The sequence below is a fragment of the Dermacentor albipictus genome, chromosome 4 (genome assembly GCF_038994185.2).
Source record: "Dermacentor albipictus isolate Rhodes 1998 colony chromosome 4, USDA_Dalb.pri_finalv2, whole genome shotgun sequence".
NCBI lineage: Eukaryota > Metazoa > Arthropoda > Arachnida > Ixodida > Ixodidae > Dermacentor > Dermacentor albipictus.
The window spans coordinates 168,996,546-169,018,563 of NC_091824.1; the positions used below are offsets into that span (position 1 = coordinate 168,996,546).

Genomic DNA, 22,018 nt, shown 5'->3' on the forward strand with positions numbered 1-22,018 from the left:
GAATTTGTGTTTTAATTATTTGATTTTTCTAAACTAATAATTTATTGAAGGAGAAATAAATTGGTCATGGGAATCATAAATATTAATAAGGCAATATATTTGCGTCACAGAGGTAATTATACAGGGCTTGGCAATCCTTCCTGTGACTGTATCCTAATACCATTGCACCTAATGAGAGTTGAACAGTACTGCATAAAGGCAGTCTTAAGTTCCGACGCGGAATTTCTAAAGATCGTTTTCTATTAGTAAAAAAAAAACCGCCGGCGCGATAGTAAAAAGTAATTGATTGATTTCGTCTCATCGCAGAGTTAGCGCAACAGGGATACCCCCAGACCACGTCTGCACAAGTAAAAGTTAAGTGGCGGAATATGGCGACGCAGCTTTGTAAATAATAGTTCGATTTGTCGGCACCATTGTCGGTTACAAAAATAATTTGGACGCATAATATCCCGCATGCATAATGTGTCCCGTGTCTGCGGGGAGACCGAGGATGCTGCACTGGACAAATTGCGATGTTGATTCAAGGGGGAAATACATTTGAGCTAGACCACATTGCGATTGCCTTTGCTGCCATGTGGCCCCAAAACTTCCACCATGCATATATACCTAGACATCTGATAAATTGTATTCTTTCACTATACGAGATAATTCAGCTGTATGCGCATTGGACGCATTTTGCCTTGCCCCTCGCAAGTTACGTATGGGGTCGAGTACACAGTTAGTACCGCCAACCATGAATAGGTGGTTGTATACCAAAAATGGGGAGAGTCTTGCAAAGAAGCTACTGCGGTTTGAGCGTACGGCGGGCCCTTAGGCATTCAATGCCAGAACTTTCCTCTCGTCCCAGAGAAAAATCAAAAGCTATTACACGACCTTCCGAATCAAATAGGCGGTGACTTCTTTGCGGAAGCACCCTACGAAAAAAAACTTCTACACGACGACATCGTCCGGGGCTATATGAAAATTATGCTTTTACAGAAAATTCATCCCAAACTTTTTAACTTCCTGCTTGTTTCTTGTTACGCTACTGAAGAAAGAGGAGGCCTAGTTTTTTCTCGTGGCAAAAAATAATTATTTATCACTGCTTATCTCTGCTAGGAAATCCTTGTGCGTTAAGTGTCAATACGTGCAAATACACGGTGAAAGTAGGCTGAGGCAAATGAATTACCACAAATACGTTGCGCACTCTAACGGCTTCCTACATCGTTGCAACGGGCAGAACGCAGCGAAGTAAAAAAAAATCGCAGTTCCACCCGAAAGGCGAAGCACCGACTACAATAGCAAATTAGTAGATAGCTGCACGCAGTGAAGATAGTAGTTGAAGATAGTAGTGAAGTAGTGAAGATAGTAGCGTAGTGAAGATAGTAGCTGCACGCAGTGAAGATAGGTAGTAGCACTGTCTTCGTGTGCCTGCTTCTTTCTACGCTCTTCTTAAGTCTCGCTTGCACATTTTATTGTGGATTCAAACCAACTAGCCGGTCAACGAGTTTCAACTAAATTAACCAGCACGGTGTCACGCGCGCACAGGTAAACATGAACGCATATCGCTCTATGACAGAGGAAACAGTCTCTCAATATGCTGGAGTTAGGAATAGCGGCAGCAGCCGCGAGCCAATTGAGCTCCGTGCACCTGTCGTTTCAATGCGAACGAAACGTCGAAAGCACAGCGCATACGAAGCTACCGACACTGTGCGCACTCTGCGCACATCGCAGATCGCTTTGAAGATGATTCCCTCGTGGGCGCGCACTTTAGCCACGTCGCAGATCGCTTTCAAGACACACGAGCGCCGGCAACGCACCCTTACGGCGTCTTGACAAAGGCGTCTACTACAGCGTCTGCGATTCGCGTGGCCAACGCCGTAGTAGAAGCCGTGGTTGTCTCCACTCTGTACGAAACGGCGGGACAGGAGGACATCAAGGCACCCTGGCAGCCGCCGGAAAAGGACGCCCTCCTCCTCCTTCGCCTGACCCCGCTGCCTCGCGCGCCACAGGAGAGGCTTTTGGGAGAGGGCACGCATCTGGGCGGCGTTCCTCGCTCGCGCACGCGAGGTTGAACCGCGTTCGCCGGCTCACCCTCACGCGCGTTCACTCATACGGAACCGCACGGCGACGGCGACGGCAGAAATGTGCGTGCAGTGTCCGTATAATTGCTGTCGCAATAAAAGGGCATATGAGTATAACAGCAGCGAATGCGAAACGGGCGTTCCTCGTGTTCTTCACAACCGCCGTGGTTGCTTAGTGGCCATGGTGTTGGGCTGCTAAGAACGAGGTCGCGTGATTGAATCCCGGCCAGGACGGCCGTATGTCGATGGGCGCTAAATGCGAAAACACCAGCGTAGATAGATTTAGGTGCACGTTAAAGAACCCCAGGTAATCCGAAGACCCTCCCCCGCTACGGCGTGCCTCATAATCAGATCATGGCTTTGGCACGTAAAGCCCCATAATTTAATTTAATTTTTAATTTTCTTCACATAGGTTAGCCGGAAGCAAGCTTATTCCTAAGATACCAAGGTTGCGGAGGCTCGCACAGGGCCGGGAACGCGATGCGTCGGCGCCGAGCATCGTTCCGTCAATGCGGCCTCAGGCTCGTAGCGGGGAGCAGAGGAGAAGCAACCCTTACGTGCAGCAGAAGCGCTGTAAGGCGCCATCGTTGGCATGTCTCCGAATCGGAGACAACGTTCATGTTAGTGGTGTTTCGTGGCATTTTCTTGCATTTTTTGGAGGGTGTCGCCGTTGGTTCTGATGACGCAGAACCCTCTGAAGACAGCATTCTCTTAGCGTCTTCAGACGCCGTTTGTGAGTGCGTACGTCTCACATTCACGGCTGTTTGGTACCACACGCAAGTGCTGTCGTATTCGTTGTCTTGACAACAGGCGCGATATATTATGCGAAGCATACTAGCCGCACAACCACGCTCTTCCTTGCTGCGCCGCGCACGGCCGCGTAGCTACCATTGAGGGTATGAGCCATTGTTCATTGCTGCGCGTCTCATATGTGGGTCTATTCTCTGTTAAGTTTGCTATGTTTGTTATTAAGTTGCTTCTATTATGCGAAGCATACTAGCCGCACAACCACGCTCTTCCTTGCTGCGCCGGGCGCGGCCGCGTAGCTGCCGTATGACGACATAACAGCTACAAAAGCGGAGGCTCAACTCGTGCGCTCGCTTGCGGCCGCGTAGCTACATAGCCGCGTCTCAGCTCGTGCGCTCGCCTGCATGAGTTGTTTCTTCGTCTAGCCGAACCAAATATAGCCAAGCAACAGCAGTTCACCAGGCTAAACAGTGGTTCAACAACTAAAATAAAGGCTAGTATGCTTCGCATCCTGGGCTTAACCTTAGCTAAGCCACAGCCATTTCTTTATTGGGCATCCTAATGTCACTGCTCAGTCGAAGGTAATTTTTTAACTTGAAACAACTAGCCTTTTTTTCTATTTAGCCTAGCATTTACATTAGCCGACCAAATTAAATAAACTGCGAGCGGACTCCAGCTGGTTCAGCTCTCTTTCAGAGGTGAAGAGCAGATGAACTACCTTTTTTACGATGGAGCTTCTTTGTAATTATTCGGTTGTTACCGCCTATTGAGACGCTACCGCGAAGCTACCGTGAAGCCATCACGCCGGAGGTGACGTCTATTAAGTGGCACACGGGACCGATGGACAATAGTATTATGTGGTTGGCTGCTTCATTATCTTACCTGTCTATCCTGACTGTGTCACTTTTCTATCTATCTATCTATCTATCTATCTATCTATCTATCTATCTATCTATCTATCTATCTATCTATCTATCTATCTATCTATCTATCTATCTATCTATCTATCTATCTATCTATCTATCTATCTATCTATCTATCTATCTATCTATCTGTCTGTCTGTCTGTCTGTCTATCTATCTATCTATCTATCTATCTATCTATCTATCTATCTATCTATCTATCTATCTATCTATCTATCTATCTATCTATCTATCTATCTATCTATCTATCTATCTATCTATCTATCTATCTATCTATCTATCTATCTATCTATCTACTGTTACTTTTCTGCAACGGAAGAGTTGTCAACTACTGCGTCATAGCAGTTCCTTTCTAGATGGCAGATGGCCGACGAGCACGGCCATGTCAGCAAGCAAAGTATTCGGTACCTTTGTTTTGTTTTGTTCTTTGTTCTGTTTTTGTCCTACGAGAAGATTAGCATGACAAGTGTCGCCACTTACCGGCTGGCATGTTCCTTTTGATTGCACTAGCAGTTAGAGAACTGGCCAGACGTCACGAGTTCGAACTTCCGGAAATTGTCCTATCAAACAGGCGCAGTGCTTGTGAATTCCCGCGCGGTTCTCCACACCACTATTACTTATTTTTTTAAGCCTAACTACATTTAGTCCGCCGTATTGGCTTCTTGGTTTTTACCGGAGATTACATGTGGGTAAATGAGGTCTGTGCCGTCAAATGGGTGTAATCTCACTCCAGCATTCTGAGCAGAGAGCGTTTACTGGTGGAATTGGTGCACGGGTAAAAAACACAAAAGAAGGACTCGGACGCACTCACGATGAGCCGCAGACCCCTCACGTCGCCGAACCACGAATTGGCGACGTCGACGAAACAAGACGTCAGCTGTCCAATAAAAGCAGATGGAGGGTAAGGACGCGACACGAGCTTGGTGGAAACGAACTGGCGTGCCGCACTGCTATCCTTATCACAGAATAGCAGTCTTGGGCGGCCACGAAACAGCGACGCAGCATTTCTAGCTGAACCTCTCGTGAAACCGTACATTGAGAGGGGGTTCCACAACATCGAGTGTATATATATACACACACCGTGGCTGAACTGTAACGAAGCTGTCAGAGGAATTGGCGACGGAAATTATGTGGTGCGACGAAATCTGCGGGAGCGCTCAAGAGGAAGAACGCGAGGAAAATAGGACGCCGGCTGTGACAAGGTTTGCAGCCACCGTCGAGTAGAAAGCCAGAAAAAATAAAGGTGAAAAGGCGCCTCATAGTGGAGAGGAACAGCCGTAGGGCGACGTGTGGCGAAGCCGGGAAAAAAGCGTCGCCGTCGGAGAAGGCGACAGGGGGAATTAAGGAAGAAAAACTATCGATTCCCGCTCTCGGAGGCTGCGCTACCAGCGTGCACCTTTTCTTTCCTATACTTGTCACTTCAACTTGCTTCATTCTGCTTTCTGCGCTTTTTTTCTCTTCTTTTCGACACCCGCGAATCGCGCGTAACTTTGGATGAGCGTGCTATCTATCCTCGCTCTCGTCTTCATCTTCTCGGCTTTGAGATGCGTCCGCTATTACCTTGCGCGGCGGCTGCTACCATTGGCTGTGGCTTTTTGGGCCGGCGCGTTTCTTCGTTTGTTTGCTCGCACACCTCGTGCGGCGTGGGGCTCGAGCTCCGGCCGATATTTACGCTCCTTCTCGGCTACTCGTAAGACCCCGTGGCTTATCTGCTGACTGCAGAGGCTCGGTGGAATCAGTGCATACGTGCGCCTCTTATGGTTTTCTCGGTTTCACGCTCTTTCGTTCTCTTTACTGCGTGTCGCTCCTTTGACTCTGGTTGCAGCGCATCCCCCGTGAAGTGGGCCACAAGGTAGATCATTCGTTGCCTTACAGTGATGGCTGCTTCCCCTTTGTGAGCATTGTTTACTTTGCCCGCCTCCTGTCTAAAACGGCAGCCTTGTAAAAGGAGTGTTAAATCTGTAGAATATTTGATATATACATTGATTGCTTTTTGCAGGTTTAAGCGTCCGCATATATTTACGAAAGGGATGCTCCCTAACATTTATTTATTTATTTATTTATTTATTTATTTATTTATTTAAACTTCCAAAAACGGACCAGGAGGGGTAGGTCGGTGTGTTTAGAGGAAGAGAACCGCACGCCCTGTCGTCTTTCTTGACCGTGTCAATCGAGCGCTATGACTTGAATTGATGCAGTGGACCAACTAGCCCAAAAGTTGGGATCCCGACTAAATATAGTCGGGATCCCGACTATATTTAGTTTTCAGCGAAATTTTCATATCAGGTGGGAAAACGTCTCTTTAGAAAGAAATCAACCTTTGTTTTGCGAATGTTGGTACGGATTTCTTTAAGGAAATTCTTATTTCACTGAAGCTGGATAACCGAGTTTTAACGACTTCCAGATTTTGCAAATTCGAAGGCCTATCACTCTAAAATTAACAAAGTGTACCCCGTTATACTTTTTTCGGTAAATCTATACCACTAGTACTATTGACCCTCAAGAAGTTAAATTTATGCCCCTCATAGTATGTTTTCTTGAAAAATTGTACAACTGGTTTTTGTGCAACTCCCTCGGACTGATCCCGAAATCAAGGTTTTTGTGGACCCTTTTAGCTAAGGCGATAAAACTAAAAGTATTTCTGAAAGTTCTTCAAAAGGTGTTTCGCAAACCTAATAATGAAGTATGCAACTACACCAAGTATTTATTTCGTTATAAAATTCCAAAAATGCCAATATTGCAGAAATAAACAAAGTTGGAAAATTTTATAAACATTTCAAAAATAACCATTGCCGATAGAATTTTATTGAATACCTGGTACCAAGGACTGTTAACTGCAGTACTGCAAAAAAAAAAAACACGTTGCATTTTTTTCTTGTTTTAGGTGAGAAAACGGAGCCTTTTTTAAGACCCATGTAGGGTCATCCCAACAATGTGTCTCGTTCTAATAATTAAATAAGAATCGTGGTTATATTGAATTTTGAATTCAATATTTTTGTTCAAGTAAAAAGGAGTGACTGAGATTGTTTCCTGTTTGCCTTTTCTATTGCGATAGCAATTATATGGACACCCCAGGCGCATTCCTGCCGTCGCCGTCAGATTTCGTGTGATTGAAATCTCGCGTGCGTGAATGAGGAGATGCGTGCCCTCTCCTGTGCCGCGAGGTGGGGGAGGGGGGTCAGGTGAAGGGGGAAGGAGTGTTCTTCTCCGGCAGCTGCTTGGGTGCCTCGATGTCCTCCTCGCACGCCACTCCGTACAGAGTGGGGACAACCGCGGCGTCTACTGCGGCGTTGGCCCAAAGCCGCGCGAATCGCGGACGCCGTAGTAAGGGCCCGTACATGGTCGCTCCGCACGTCCGTTCCGCCCTCGCCCGGTCGCGTGCGGATAGCTCTCTACTGGTGAGCGAGGAGCGGACGCAAGTTTCCCGTCCGGCCGCCTGCTCGTCTCTCATTGGCTGGTCCGAGGCGGACGGTTTGGCTGTCGTCACAGCAAACATGGCGCGTGCTCGAAGCGAGGCGAAGCAGGGACGCAAGGCCTAGGCTACAGCCGCGTCAGAAACAGTCTATTTTTTTCTCCTGTTTGTGATTTTTACCAGAGATATGTGGCACCCACGGAGATAGTCATCGGAAGAAGCAAGCCGGTGTACGATTCCAGACCTCATCAGTGCGTGCGATCGCCAACAGAAACAGACGGAGCGCAGGAAGTGTGTGTTGTGTTTACGAGAGCGTCGGAGGAAATATTTCAAGCCGTCGACTTCGTGATTTCTTGTGCCATGCTTCGCGTGTGCGTCGCAGACGAGAACTCCATCACATACACGTGCATTCTGAGCAGCACACCTGTTCAAGGCGTGTCGAAATAAGTAGCGTCCGATTGGCGCACCCAGCGCACACGTTTGGTTTCTGCTCTGTGTTTGCCGATCGTTGCCGCGGTGTGGTGAACGCCAGCCGTCTGTTGGCAGCTTGCATGAACGTGTGTTTGCATGCAAGCTGCCAACAGTGGCTGTCATTTTCGCATTGAGTGCTGCCGTTTCACCAACAGTGGCGACGACTTGACTGCGCTTTGACGTGCAGACTGCTAATGATGCCTTTCAAGCGTGCCCTCGACTACTGCTATTAATAGTTACCCGAATTAGTATTTTGGGCCTCACTAAGCTAATGATGTTTCATAATTGTTCTCTTATTCACATTACTTGCCTGGGCCAGGTAACCAAAATAAACAATGCCACCACATGAATGTGTGTTTGCATGCAAACTGCTAAAGTGGCGGTCAATTTCGCGTTGACTACTGCTGTTTCACCTACAATGGCAATGACATGGCTGCGGTTTGAAGTGCAGATGCTGAAGGTGCCTTTCAAGCATACCCCGATGACTGTTATTTCATGGTGTACTTGATGTACACAAACGTGTGCAGCTATTTTAAAAATTAAAATATCATTACAACATGGGCTCATGTCATTTAGAACATACTCAAAAATTTTTAGAAGTGGAAACAAAGTTTCCAGTTACCGTATGCTCATCGGATACAAAGGCTCAACTCTTTGTATCCCAGCTGCAACACATGTTGCCATTAGGAAGTGCTGCACCACAACTTCTGTGCGGTAGTTAGACCCCACTGAAACACGTGTTACATCAGTGCTTTGATACAGCCACACAGATTGCACAACCTGAGGAGCAGTTACCCGCCGTGATTGCTTAGTGGTTGTGGTGTTGGGCTGCTAAGCATGAGGCTACGGCATCGACTGCCAGCCACAGCGGCTGCATGCAGAGGAGGATGATTTACATATGTAACAGTTACTCATCCCTTGAAATGTGAATGACCCAAACCTTCGCGAGCATATCAGTTGCAACCATCCAGCAGCGCATAGTAGAAGTACAAGCACAAGTAGAATAGTACCAACGTCTCAGTTGGTTTGTTGTGATTACCTTGCCTGCAAGTTTCTTGTTTATATTGGATAGGCTTCCTACTTCCTACAAATAGCTTGTATACATATTTGACCTGCACCACAAAGAGCTGATGTGACAAAAAATGTGTACACCGTAGTGTTATGTTGCTTTTCATGGTGTCTCAGTTTACTTAATACAGTTTTGAATTTACAGATTGCTTCATATGTTTATAGCTAAACACCACTGAAAACTACTTGCATTGTGACTGCAAGGTCACCACACGAGGATTTGTGTGGTATCCTTCCTGTTCATCGGTGTGTCCTTGCACTATAAATGTAAAATGTCACACCTGCAAACCTGAGCATCCACCCTTACATTTCAAACACTTTTTTGAATGCTCGGCAGTTATGCTTACAAGCACATTGTGACAGCAAATCTACACCACCTTAATTTAAGTGCGATGTAAAGGATTGTTTGTGCATATCCAAGCTGTTCTAGCGTGCCTGCAGGGATACAGCATTGTCCAATGGCACCGTATAGTTCAGGCGTAGTAAGGTGGCAACATATTGGGTAGCCAGGCTGGCAAGAAAGAATTCAATTGTTTGATTTCACTCAAAATAAGTTTTCTTATCAGCAATGTAAATTATATGCTTTCAAACAAGTACTCCCCTTGGAAACATATCTCATGAGTATGCATATATCTGCATAAGGTTACCGCAATACATACACATTGCTTTAAGCCAGTCATAATGAATTGTACACTCACTGCTTAACCTTCAATTCCTTGCTGCATGAAGTTAACCACTCATGCACAACTTTTTCTGCACACGGTGAGAACTTCAGTCATCGCTGAGCATATCATTTAAGGAAAAGGCATTCCATGCATCCAACTGCTTTAAGCACCCTCTTAAAATTGGCAGAGTGAAAAAAGAAAGCACGAGCAAGCGTATCAGCAAGCTGTACTCGGGGCCTCACACGCGTGCTCAGTGGTAGAAATGTGCGTCTTGGCGACCTACGCAAATGCATTCCGCGACAGATGTGCGTGTGTTCTGTATTCTTGCAAGCTGCCACTAACACTATAGAAACCGCGCCACCGCGCTTCCGGCGACAATATCAGTTTCGCGTGTCGCAGAACGGATCACGTTGGATAATTAGAGAGGTGTTGTTCAACCAGCCAAGGCAGCGTGCACTGAAAGTAATCATCCGAGAATACGTCGCGTGCTGCGACGTGATGCGATTGCAATACATCTGTAAAAGGTGGCGCAGATAAGACGACTGTGCAATGTTTCGAAGAAGGATGACGGTGCCAATGCAACACATACGGCTGCAGAACAGAATGTGGCAGCCTAGAGTCGCATTTTCGCCGGAACGCGGAAAATTGAAATCACATCTGCAAAAATATGCCAGTGTCGTCTGCTGTCAAAGGTCGTTGCCAACCTTGAACACCTTTGCTCCGCCGAACGGTTGCCAGCTGTCAACAGGCCGCGTCGCCCAATAGGAGTGCGCGTGCGTTCCGCTCGTGCGGATTGAGCGTGCATCGAATTTTGCGACACCTTCCGCCTTTCGGGCTTCCGCTCGCGACCGGACGAGGGCGGAACGGACGGGCGGAGCGACCATGTACGGGCCCTAAACGCCTTTGGCGGACGCCGTAGGGACGCGTTGCCGGTGCTCGTGTGTCTTGAAAGTGATCTGCGGCGTGACCCGCGCGGGCTTCATCTTCAAAGTGACCGGCGATGTTTGCAGAGTGCACGTAGTGCCGGTAGCTTCGTATGCTTTGTGCTTTCGACGTTTCGTTCGTGTTGAAGCGAGGGATGCATGAAGGTCAATTCGCAAGCTACTGCCGCGATTCTGCACTCCAGAATTTTGACAGTGAGTTCCCGCGCTCATCGAGCGAGGTGTGTTCATGTTTACCTGTGCATGCTTGGTACCGTGCTGGTTACTTTAGTTAAAACACGTTACCGGGCTAGTTGGTTTGTGTTCATGGTAGAATGTGTAGGCGCAACTGAACGAGGACGTAGAAAGAAGCAGGCACACAGAAACAGCGCTGTCTCTGTGTCCTTTTTTATACGTCCTCGTTGAGTCACGCTTACGCATTCTATCATTGTTAATTTAGTTTACAAAGTTTATGCGGCCGATAAAGCTACTATCCTTACTTCGTACAGCTATCTACTAATTTGCTATCGCAATCGGTGCTTCGCCTTTCGGGCAGAACTGCGAATCTTTTTTTAGTCTTGAACTGAGTTGAGCGTGAGATTTCAGTGGTCCTGTATCCGCATTTCTACTGCGGTACGTTGAGGTAGCAAGCACGCCAAAGCGCGTACAGGAATTTTTAGAGACGAATAGGAGTCGTATTTCGTCTTAAGCTGCCGGCAAGAGAGAAGAGAAATGTGTATAGATTCGAGGTGTTTCTTGAAGCGGGCAGATCTGGCGTCGGCTTGGAGACGAAGATAGCCTATGGTCGCTGCGATCGCTTAGATAAAGTCGACGTCGTCAGGGCTTCAGTTGACACCAGATCTCTCTCTCTCTATCTTTCTCTCTCTCTCTCTCTTTTTAGCAGTCTCATTCGTCTCAGTGGATTTGCCAGCCGAGTAAACGAGGGCATGCGGAAAACCCGCACCAAGTTGTTCATCTGCTTGCTGATGTTCTCTAGATGACGGCTTGCCTGAAGCAAAAGATAGCACTTTGGACAGGAAAGGTGGTTGCCTACCACTTTGCTTGGACGCATCGCACATGTTCGAACAAAATGAGTGCAATCCGGACTTCAGTAACTGTAGTTCTTCGTCCAGCCCAGTTACCCAATTTGCGTGCACGTGTTTTTGACAGCTTAAACACCGACAAAAGTGCTGCTTACTGAAAAAAGGGCACGAGTAGAGCACGCATGCGCCTTTGCTGGGTGCCATGCTGCGAGACTTTAATAATAATAATAATAATAATAATAATAATAATAATAATAATAATTATTATTATTATTATTATTATTATTATTATTATTATTATTATTATTATTATTATTATTATTATTATTATTATTATTATTATTATTATTATTATTATTATAACTGAAAGGTCCGGAAATGTTTTTCCCGGTATGCTCAGAGCTTCGGTCTTCCTTCAGGACGCGGAGTCGTGGTGTATGTGTTTTCCCAGAGACAGCGATCTGTTTCCTTTAAGTTGTGTAATTTCAAGACGAGGGAGCAAACAATAAAGACCCGACGACAACACTGTTGTTGTATGGCTGTCCGAACATTGTTTGAAGAATATATTTCCCCAAGTGATAGCGTTTCGTGGTAGTGCAAACTGTCCCACGTGCTGCAGTTCATCATGACCAGAACTCCGCCGATGCGACTATGGGCAAAAAGGAAAACGCTACAAGAATGAAAAAGCATGCATAACGTTCCCGTGTAGCCGGTATCTTGTGTACACAGCTAAGACAGAGAACAAACAGAAGTCTCTTTAAGATGCCTGTTTGTTTTCCCGGCATCCATGTCTTACGGCAAAAAAAAAGAAACCGTTACATATAAAAAGAAAAAAAAATGAGAATAAGCTCTACCGCCCGAAGCGCTTTGCGAATGTCGTCGCGTTATAAACTGCAACATGAGAGCTGTGTGTGTACAAGGAAAATACGCTGTGTATTGGGGTTAGCTATCGATACGCTTTCCACCAGGAAGCTCCAGTCTCAGGCGTTTGCACCGTCTCGAAAACGTAATGCCAAAAACGCAGGCGCTGTATTTTATCACAATCGATTCCAATTCCTGATGTACTTTTCTTATCTTTCCTCGCGATGAGTGACCGAAAACGTGAAAACGACGGTGCGACGAAGTTCTAGCCAACGACTAAGGGTGGCTGCCCGGGTATATATGTTTTTTTTCAAATACTCTCAAGGCCACATGGCGTTACAGAGAGGAGTGGGGCAGAAAAAAAATACATATGCAATTGGTTCAAGAAAAAGCACCATAAACAGCACATCTGAGTATGCCAGAGTCTGGGATAAGAGCAATGGTGGCAGGAAGGTGGTTCAAGTTGTACCTTGTCCTGGGGATTAAAGAATCGCTAAAATAATCCGTATGGGAGACAGAAACTTAAGCTTTATACTTGTGATCCAGCGTGGATAAAGTGTTGGTGGGTAGAGAACAGATAGCTTCTTTCAAAACAAGGTTATAATGGTAAACTTTATGGAAGAGGCAGAGACGGGAACACTTAAGAAGTACTGAAACATCTGGAAGGTTTAAATTGATCTTCATCGACGTGACGCTGGCAGGACGCAAATAATTGGAAAGAACGAAACGAGCAGCTCTATTCTGAATACATTCGAGTGTGTTAATAAGAGTGAGCTGACAGGGGTCCGAAATAGCAGAGGCGTATTCGAGTTTCGGTCTAGCAAGTGTTCCATAAAGAGAGAGTTTAAGAGAAGATGGTGCACAGCGAACATTCCGGCGCAGATAACCGACGCAGATAACATTTTCTTACTGAAGAAAAGCTTATTCAAAGGCAAAGTGAATGGTTCCCTGGTGGATACTTAATCAACTTTTTTCCTTGTTTGTCTCGTTGCTTTACAGAAGCCGTCAGTGACTGACACTCCCTAGGCCTTCAGCTTTGATTTCTCGGAAAAAGTACCTCCTTTCGTTTTAGAACATGAAAATCATATAATAATTGGCCGCGTCTTTGTGGGCGTGAATGAACCAAGTCGGTGAGGTCTTGAAGTCATGTTTTCGTGTGCTTGAAGTTCGAGCTGGCAGTTTAGGAGGTCGCTCTCGAGGCCTTCTGATTACGCTCATGTATCGGATGCGCTGTCAGCAATGACGTAGTAAATCGAATTGTCTCTCCGAGATCTGCGTTATAGGTTGTCAAAGCGTGACAGCAGTTTGGTGCTCCGATTGCTTACAGCCTCGTCGACCGCCCTAGATATATCCGTAGCCGTAGGCATGCCGTCGAAATTTCCAACATTGCTTTCTACAGCAGTCAGCCTAGAGCTCAAATCGGCTGTTGTCTGAGCAGGTATTTCTTGCGTTTGCTTAAGCTCAGCAAATAAAGACGCTAGTCCCGCGTGACGCGTGTCGATCTTCAAGAAAAGGTGAGCAATGGTGATAAACAATTCAGCATGTTTCTCAAGGCCAGGTTTTTTTCAACATCGCCGCAAAGTATAATTAAGAAGCTTCCCGACAAGAATACACTCACAAAATGCGACACACAATACCATTGGGCACGGGAAAAGCAGCAGGCAAATATCGCTAGTACGTTTCCAATAAAGTGATGGTAAATCACCAACTTGGATGACGTACAGAAATAGGTTTTTGAACGACGCCCGCATGGTAGCCGCTCTTCCGTGCCCACTAAAGGCAGTCAGACGATGATTGCCTCTTGTACAGGCTCGGGTGGATGACATAATTGAAGTTGGTTTAAATATTAAAAATGGCAAACAATAACATAAACCTGAAAATTATGTAATTTTTTGGGCGTGGCTTTGCACGACTTCCGGGATCGGCCCACGCAATAAGCCGCGTTTCTACCACAAAACTCGCCTTCGTGCATAGCGTTCGCCGCCAGCGTTTCCCGGAGAACATTACGGTTACATAAGCTGTAGTTCTCGGGAAGCGTCGGGCATCTTTGAATGCTCTTGCGTTCCGCTCTTAAAGGCGAGGCTCCATCCTTCAATTTAATTTAACACGTCAGGCTCTTTTTTTAAATCAGAAAATGCTTATTTCTTTGAAGTTAGCATGACGTCTTCATAGTTGATAGACACAGCTAATAAACCAAGGTAACATTTGTTGAACAAAGCTCCTGTGAGGAAGACAAAGTGTCTTTCAACATATTGTTGCGATGGGGTACGTTTATATAAAGATGAATTGATGAAAAGGGGCCGCGCCGACACCGAGATGCTGCAAAGACAAGCGCACTTCGTCCTCCTCTCCCTCCGTCCTTCCTGTAGCTTTAGCGTAACACTCCTGCCTTGACAGACGAAGCCCGCTGGGCGAGAAACTGTTACGTCCACTCGGAGTCACGGGGTTGACAGCGTTTCAGGCGGGCGGCGTGAACAAGCTGCGTCTTAGACTGGTAGCCATTAAAAACGAGACGAGCAATCGAATAGGTCACATCACTTAGGCGATTGGTGATGACGAAAGGCCAGTTGTAACGAGCCAGAAACTTCTGGCACAGGCCGCGCTTGCGAAGTGTTGGCCAAAGCCATACTATGTCCCCTTTGTCGTACGACACATTCTTATGGCGTGAGTCCTAGCTGATCTTGGAGCGGTCCTGGGATGCCAACGTACGGAGCTAAGCTATGCAGCGTGCTTCCTCAGCGCAGCAGAGAGTGTGGGCAATAGAAGAGTCCGCATGAGGCATAGAAGGTAGAATGGTGTCAAGGAAGCTGCGGGGTGGTCTGACGTAAAGACGATAGGACTGTAGCCCGGTAGTTTCATGCTTTGCAGTGTTGAAAGCGTATGTGATAAAAGGCAACATATCCCAATTTTTGTGCCTGGAATCGACGTACATCGAAAGCATGTTGGTCAAAGTTCTGTCAGTGCGCTCGACGAGACCATTTGTCTGCTGGTGATACAGGGTCGCGCGGTGAAACTAGCAAGCACAGAGACGCAACAGTTCTTCGACTACGTCGGCCATGAACTGGCGACCACGATCGCTCACAATAGCACGAGGGGGTCCATGACGCAGTATAACGGAGGACAGGAGGAAGCTCGAAACATCAATAGCCGTGTCCGTTGGCATCGCTGCGGTTCCAGCTTAACGCATCAGATGGTCGATGCAGACTATAATCCAACGGTGGTCGTTTGCTGAGCGCGGGAATGGACCGAGAAGGTCCACTCCAACCAGATGATGGAGACGCTACAGGCTAAAGGAGTCCAACCGGAGCAGTATTATGGCGCTTGAACAGCTGGCACTTGTAACAACTGCCCACATACTTTTCTATATCCCGTTGCATACTAGTCTAGTAGAATCAGCTCTGAATGCGGTGGTATGTTCGGGTGAAATCTAGGTGTCCAGCGGTCGAGTCGTCATGCATAGCACGGAGCACCTGGGTTCTCAAATTCTTAGGGACCGCTAGAAGGAGGCGGGCGCCATCAGCCGCATAATTCTTCTTGTAGAGTAGGCCATCTTGGATTACAAAGCCATTTTTACCTGTTGGTTGAGCAGCTGAGGCTTAGGTCGTCACGCTGTTCTTCCCAGAAAGTGGCCAGGTCGGGAAAAAGAATGTCGTCGATGGTGGCCAGAAACTCATCGAAATTGTCGGCGTCACATGCACTTGTTGTTAGAGGGAGCCTCGAAACACAGTCGGCGTCCGCATGATGTCGGCCACTCTTGTAACGGGCTGCAAAGTCTGATTCCTGCAAACATAGCGTCCATCGAGCAAGGTGGCCAGATGGGTCGCGGAGACCAACCAACCAACATAGTGAATGGTGATCAGTAACGATCGTGAAGCGGCGTCCGTAAAGAGATGGGCAGAACTTCTGGACTGCAAATACGACAGCGAGACACTCAGTGACGGTGTAATTCTGTTCGGCCTTTATCAACGGATGGCTGGCATAGACAATGGCATGCTCGGCGGCACCAAAACGCTGGACAAGGACGACACCGATGCCGATTCCACTCGCGTCGGTGTGCAATTCTATTGTGGCAGAGGGGTCAAAATGGCGAAGTAAAAGTTCGGAAGAGAGCAGGAACTTCAGTTGACAAAACGATGGATCGCAATTTGCTGTCCAGGTGAAAGGGTTATTCTTGCGCAGCAATGAAGTCAGAGGGTAAGCAGCATCGGCAAATTACGGTTCAAAGTGTCGGAAGTACGAGCAAAGGCCCAAGAAGCTCCTCAGCTTGCGTTGTTACTGTGGTTATTCAAAGCCGCTAACAGGAGCGACCTTCTGTGGGTCTGGTCGTATCCCCTGCTCGCCCACTAGATGTCCAAGTACTAGCGCTTCTCGTTGGCCGAAGTGAAATTTCTCGGAGTTGAGGGTAAGGGCAGCTTCTTCAAGGCACGTCAAAAAAACGTCCAGTCGATGGTTGTGCTCTGCAAAAGTGCTGCCAAAAGTGACGACTTCCTCTAGATAATACAAACAAACCTCCCATTTTAGGCCGCGCAGCACCGTGTGCATAAACCTTTTAAATGTTGCAGGCGCGTTGCACAAGCCAAACGGCATGACGTTGAATTCAAACAAGCCGTCTGGGGTCGCAAAAGTGGTTTTCTCTTTGTCAACTGAATGCACGGGTATCTGTCAGTAGCCCGATCAGAGGTTTACAGAGGAAAAGTAGGATGCGAAATGAAGGCAGTCAATAACGTCATCGATCCTGGGAAGTGGATACACATCCTTTTTCGTCACAGAATTGAGACGCCGGTAGTAGACACAAAACTTCCAGGACCCATCTTTATTTTTGATGAGGATGACCGGCGTTGCCCAAGGGCTAAAGGAGGAGGAGGAGATTTTAATGGAGAGAAAGGAGGAGAGGTTGGCCTGGAGAGCGTGTCTCTAGCCTGCTACTCCTCACAGGGGAAAGGGGAAGCGGGAAGTACAGGGAAAGTTAGGTGGCGGGTAATTATGGTATGGTACAATGAGATATTATATACACGTTGTCCAATACGCGAATGCCCACTGTAGACGCAATACACGTAAGAGTAATCTTGCCCATAGAAAAAGTAATCTTGCCACAAAAGGTTATTGCGCAAACACATTTCGCACTGACTGCACGTCTCACAGCTTCTAGAGGCGATCGTCTAAACCAGTCTCACTTAAAAAGTTCAAAAGTGATATTATGGCACATTGGGCACAATGAACACTCCTCCACGCGGCCAAAAGCTTTTCTTCTGAAAAGGGGCGAGAGTCCAAGCTGTCAACTGTAGATTTGAGTGTTCTTCGTTCGGCCGCATATTGAGGCCACACGCGAAGTACGTGAGCTATTGTTTCGAGTGTGTGACAGACGCTAGATTCAGGGTCCCGTGTTTGTCCAATCTTGTGAAGGTATCGGTTGGTGTATGCCACACCCAGCCGTAATCGATGAATGAGTGTTTCCTGGCTTCTCCGCAACCGAAGTGGAAGCTGGAATTGTAATCCAGTGTCAAGTCTATGGAGGCGCTCTTGTGCATGTTCGGCCTTGTCCCAATGTCGCGCCGTAGAAGTCTTAAGGGAGGTATGGAGCAAGGTGTTGATGTCATACCGGGAAAAATGAATTTTCGTAATAGTTCCGTCAGTGTGCGCCTTTTTTGCTTCTGCGTAAGCCTGTTCGTTTCCAGCTATTCCACAATGGCCAGGAATCCATTGCAGCACGAAGGTATGCCCGGAATGAGACGCCTCAGCAAGCAGAGACATGATGTCATAAACCAGAGGACTATATGCGGTTCTGTCACTCATATAATTGCTGATGAGTTGCAGTGCTGGTTTTGAGTCACAGAACACTGTCCACTTCTCGAGACTGTCGCAGGATGCAGCGAACTGCTTCTCGAACTCCAGTCAACTCAGCTGCTGTAGACGACGTCCTGTGTCCTATCTTGAACCGTTGTGCGATCCCTATTCCTGGCACCGTGTAGGCCGCAGCCGAAGAGGTGAAGAGGTCTGTGTCACAGAACCATCTGTAAAAACATGTTCGTAATATCCATACATGTAAGCAATGTATGATAGCGCGATATGCTTGAGCCCAGCAAGCGGCATCTTCAACTTCTTCGTTATTCCAGGGATTGAGAGTTTTACCTTTAGCTTGGCCATCGTCCAGAGTGGAACTTCGGTTATGCCATATGGTTCGAAGTCCGACGGCAATTAGTCTTGCTGCGACAACACGGCTTCTGGGTAGGCGGACACAGGTCGTATGCTTGTGACGTTCGTGAGTGGATGATTCCTGTGTCTAGTCAGTAGCCTTAGATCCACTCGCAATTGCTCATGTTGCAGATATACTCGAGCTGGGCGCGCGTGCCTCTGCAATAGTGTCCCAAGTAGACGCACATCGTGGTAGTCCTAGGCAAATTCTCTGTGCGTGAGCCTGAGCACTTTTAAGTGTGCGTACAGCAATTGTACTAACCCGAAAAAGTACAGGCGCATTGTAGCGGAAGTAGCCAACACAAAGTGCCTGGTAGAGCTGTAGAAGAGATGACTTGTATGGCCCCGTGATTTTCCAGACATATGTGGAATGATCTGAGTAAAGCTGTCCAGCTTTTTTCTTAATCCAGAGAGGTGCTTCGACCAAGATAAGTCACGGTCGATGATGACTCCGAGAAACTTGTAGTGGGTTACTGAAGGTATAATCTTCCCATCAATCATAACGGGGTAGCAGGCCATTGACTTCCGTGTAAATGCCATGGTTACACATTTTTTGGGTGAGAGCTGTAGTCCGCGACTGTTTAGGTATGTCGACGTTATTGACACCGCGCGCTGCTGCTTCGTTTGCACTTGCAAGCGGCTTAAGCTCGTGGTCCATATACAGATGTCGTCTGCCTACACAGAGACCGAGACTGTGCCTGCATGTTCTTTGACCAGTCCAATAAGAACGATATTAAATAAGGTTGGGCTCAATACACTTCCTTGGGGCACTCCATGATAGACGGGGTGGTTCTTTGTTTCACCGTCTGGAGTTGTCATGAATATCGTTCTCTCTTGAAGATAGATGGCTATCCATTGATGCATACGTCTCCCGACGCTACATTCTTCTAGGGCATATAAAATTGCATCATGTAGAAGGTTGTCAAAAGCACCCTTGATATCTAGAAAGACAGCAGCCGTTAATCAACGGCGACGTTTCTGGTGTTCAACAGTTGGTACTAGGTCAATGACGCTGTCGATTGTCGACCTACCCTTTCGGAAACCTGTCATTGCGTCTGGATATATGTTAGGCTTCTCCAAAAACCACTCCAGGCGCGTCAAATCATGCGTTCCATGGTTTTACCTATGCAACTGGCAAGCGCCACAGGTCTGTAGGAATGCATAGCATGGGGTGTATTGCCTGATTTCAATAATGCCACGATTTTGCTTGTCTTCCAGTGTGCAGGCACAGTTCCCGAGGACCAAGAGAGATTGTATAAAGCCAGGAGCTCTTCAGTCGCTCGAGGGCCTAGATGGCGCAAGGTAGAATAGGTAATGGCATCAGGACCAGGCGCACTTGGGTGTCTTGAAGAGGAAATCACTGCACGTAGCTCTTGCAGCGTGAATGGGTGGTCGAGACGATCCTCCATTGTCGGAGGAGCACACCTGAGCGCGGAAGCTACCGATGTTGCAGATCCAGGGAGGTGTATGCAGAAATCTTCCGCGATTTCCTTCTCACTGCGCGTCTGGATGATATGCAAAGCTCGGAAGGGACGTAGCTGTTGTGGAGGAGATGGTAGTGCTCGTACAACATGCCATATTGGGGACAACGGTTTTCTTGGGTCTAGGCTGGTGCAAAAGGACCTCCAACGTTGTCTGTCGAGCTTGTCTAAGTATCGTTTGAATTTTCTTTTGCACACGGCGTGACGTCCTCAAGTCTGATATCAATTTAGTTCGCCTGTATTTCCTCTCGGCGCGACGTCGGACTGCCCGCAGCTCTTCATATACAACGTCAACGGATGTTCTTGAATTTGATGTTTGGATGATGCATGTTGTTGCGTGCATTGCTGCTCTAATGCGCTCTTCAATCTCTTTCGGTGAAATTACACAGTTGCAGGATTCTTCTAGCTTGTTCTGAAAAGCATCCCAGTCAGTGCGTCGCGTATGAGAGGAATCTTGGATGACGCCCTTGGCTAGCATGTCGTCGACCTGTTGAGCGATGATCCTGCGCTCTGACGCGGACACGCGGTAAGGTATGATGGGATGGTGGGATGCGCAAACCCCGTGTCGATCCTGTGGCGAACCTGCGTAGTTGGAACGCGAACTTTGTTAGCGTTCTGTGCGAAATCAGATAATGACGCATGCTTGCTAAGGACGTTGACCAGGGATTGAGGTTTCTCTGAAGACAGTCACTTGTTGATCATTTTTGAAAAAGGCGACGAGTCTTCAGGGACACTGTGGTCAGCGCCCTGCTTTCGGTATTCGTGTGACGTGTCATCAGTTAAAGCGCCTCTGCTGAGACTGGTATCCACTTCAAAAGAGGCAAGTCGCATACCGTTGGGTAGCACAACAGAATGGCAGGCTAAATTTGACACCTACAGTGTAGTTGTTCCGCAGGCCACAGAGAGGACGCATCGATGTACGAGCACACTTTTCTTCACAACCATCGAAGGCAGAGGCTCAACAGTTGCATCAAATGTATCGGCATCGACACCGCAAGCAGCAACTCGAACTCTGGATAAGGAACTTGCCAGTAAGACAGCATATTCAATGACGGCGAGAGCGCGTGAACAGGTAGTAGGTTGGTCGGCAAGAGGAGACAGGAAAAGCTGGCCAGTACTGCAGTCAACAGTGGCACCGCACTGTTGTAGGAAATTGAGGCCAAGAATTACGTTGTGAGTGGATTGATCAAGCACTGCAAATTCGGCTTGATACACGTTATCGGAGAAATAAACGTTCTCAGTGCACACTCCATTAGGTCGGAGCAACTTTTCACTCAAAGCACGAAATGCATTAGCGTTATCCCAGCGAAACTTCACTTTACGGCCTAGTCGGGTTTTGAAAGCCATGCTGATAACGGAGACGCTCGCTCCTGTGTCCACTAAGGCCGACGTAGCAACACTGTCCACTAAAACACGAACCTTATTATGACACATGGGGACTGGCGGAGGCATAGGGGCGTGTAGTTGATGATGACTGGCGACCTCACCTCCATTGGTCACGCCGCCTAGTTTCCCGGCGGCGGTAACGTGAGACGTTGTCGTGGAGATGGAGACCTGCGCTGGCGTGAAGGCGGTAGCGTCATGGTGAGTCGCTACGGTAATTCGCCCGGTGGTTTGTCCTGCTATATGTGTCAGAAGGCCAGCGTGTCCCGTCACCGTGCTGATTGCTACGCCTATAAAGAGTGTGCGGTTGTTCAATGGACGGTGGGGACATGCGACGGCGATCAGCATAAAATCTGGCGACATGACCGCGAATACCGCATCGGAAGCAGATGGGGCGCTCATGGGACGCACCGAAATTGTCAGTAGCAGGATAGCTCACACGGCCATCCCACTCTTGAGAAATTGCAGGTGGTCTGGGTTAGTAACCGTCGTGGAACTGATAACTGGGATGCGCGTTTATAGTAGGGCTTGGTGCTCTTGAGCGAGGAGCGAACTTGTAGGCGTCTACGGAGGTGGCATTGATGGAAGTCTCACGGAAGTCGCAGTGAGAAAAGGGCTCTTGAGCCCGCGGAGTCGAGAGGGAAGCCGCCTCACGTCGGTCAAGCTCTTCGCGCACCACTTGCCGAATAACTGACGCAAAGTCGGATGGAGCTGGGACCATGTCAACGCTGGCGACGTTAGTCAGCTTGGTCAGGCGGCCGAACTTCGGCGTGATACGTCGAGCTTTCA

At 47.7% G+C, this 22,018-nt stretch overlaps 1 protein-coding gene across 7 annotated transcripts in view; it reads left to right on the forward strand.

Moving 5' to 3' along the window:
• Positions 1-22,018, forward strand: part of Dgk (diacyl glycerol kinase 1) — a 555,078-nt gene that overhangs the window by 397,161 nt on the left and 135,899 nt on the right. Inside the window, exon 1 of one of the 7 annotated variants that reach the window (XM_065442111.2) lies at positions 10,346-10,485. The exons of 5 other annotated variants lie outside the window; for them this stretch is intronic. In XM_065442111.2, coding sequence (XP_065298183.1) covers positions 10,386-10,485 — 100 coding nt within the window. In that variant the 5' untranslated portion in view covers positions 10,346-10,385. Of the gene's footprint in view, positions 1-10,345; positions 10,512-22,018 lie in introns of those variants that run through there. One more of the 7 variants, XM_065442114.2, reaches the window with a different exon arrangement.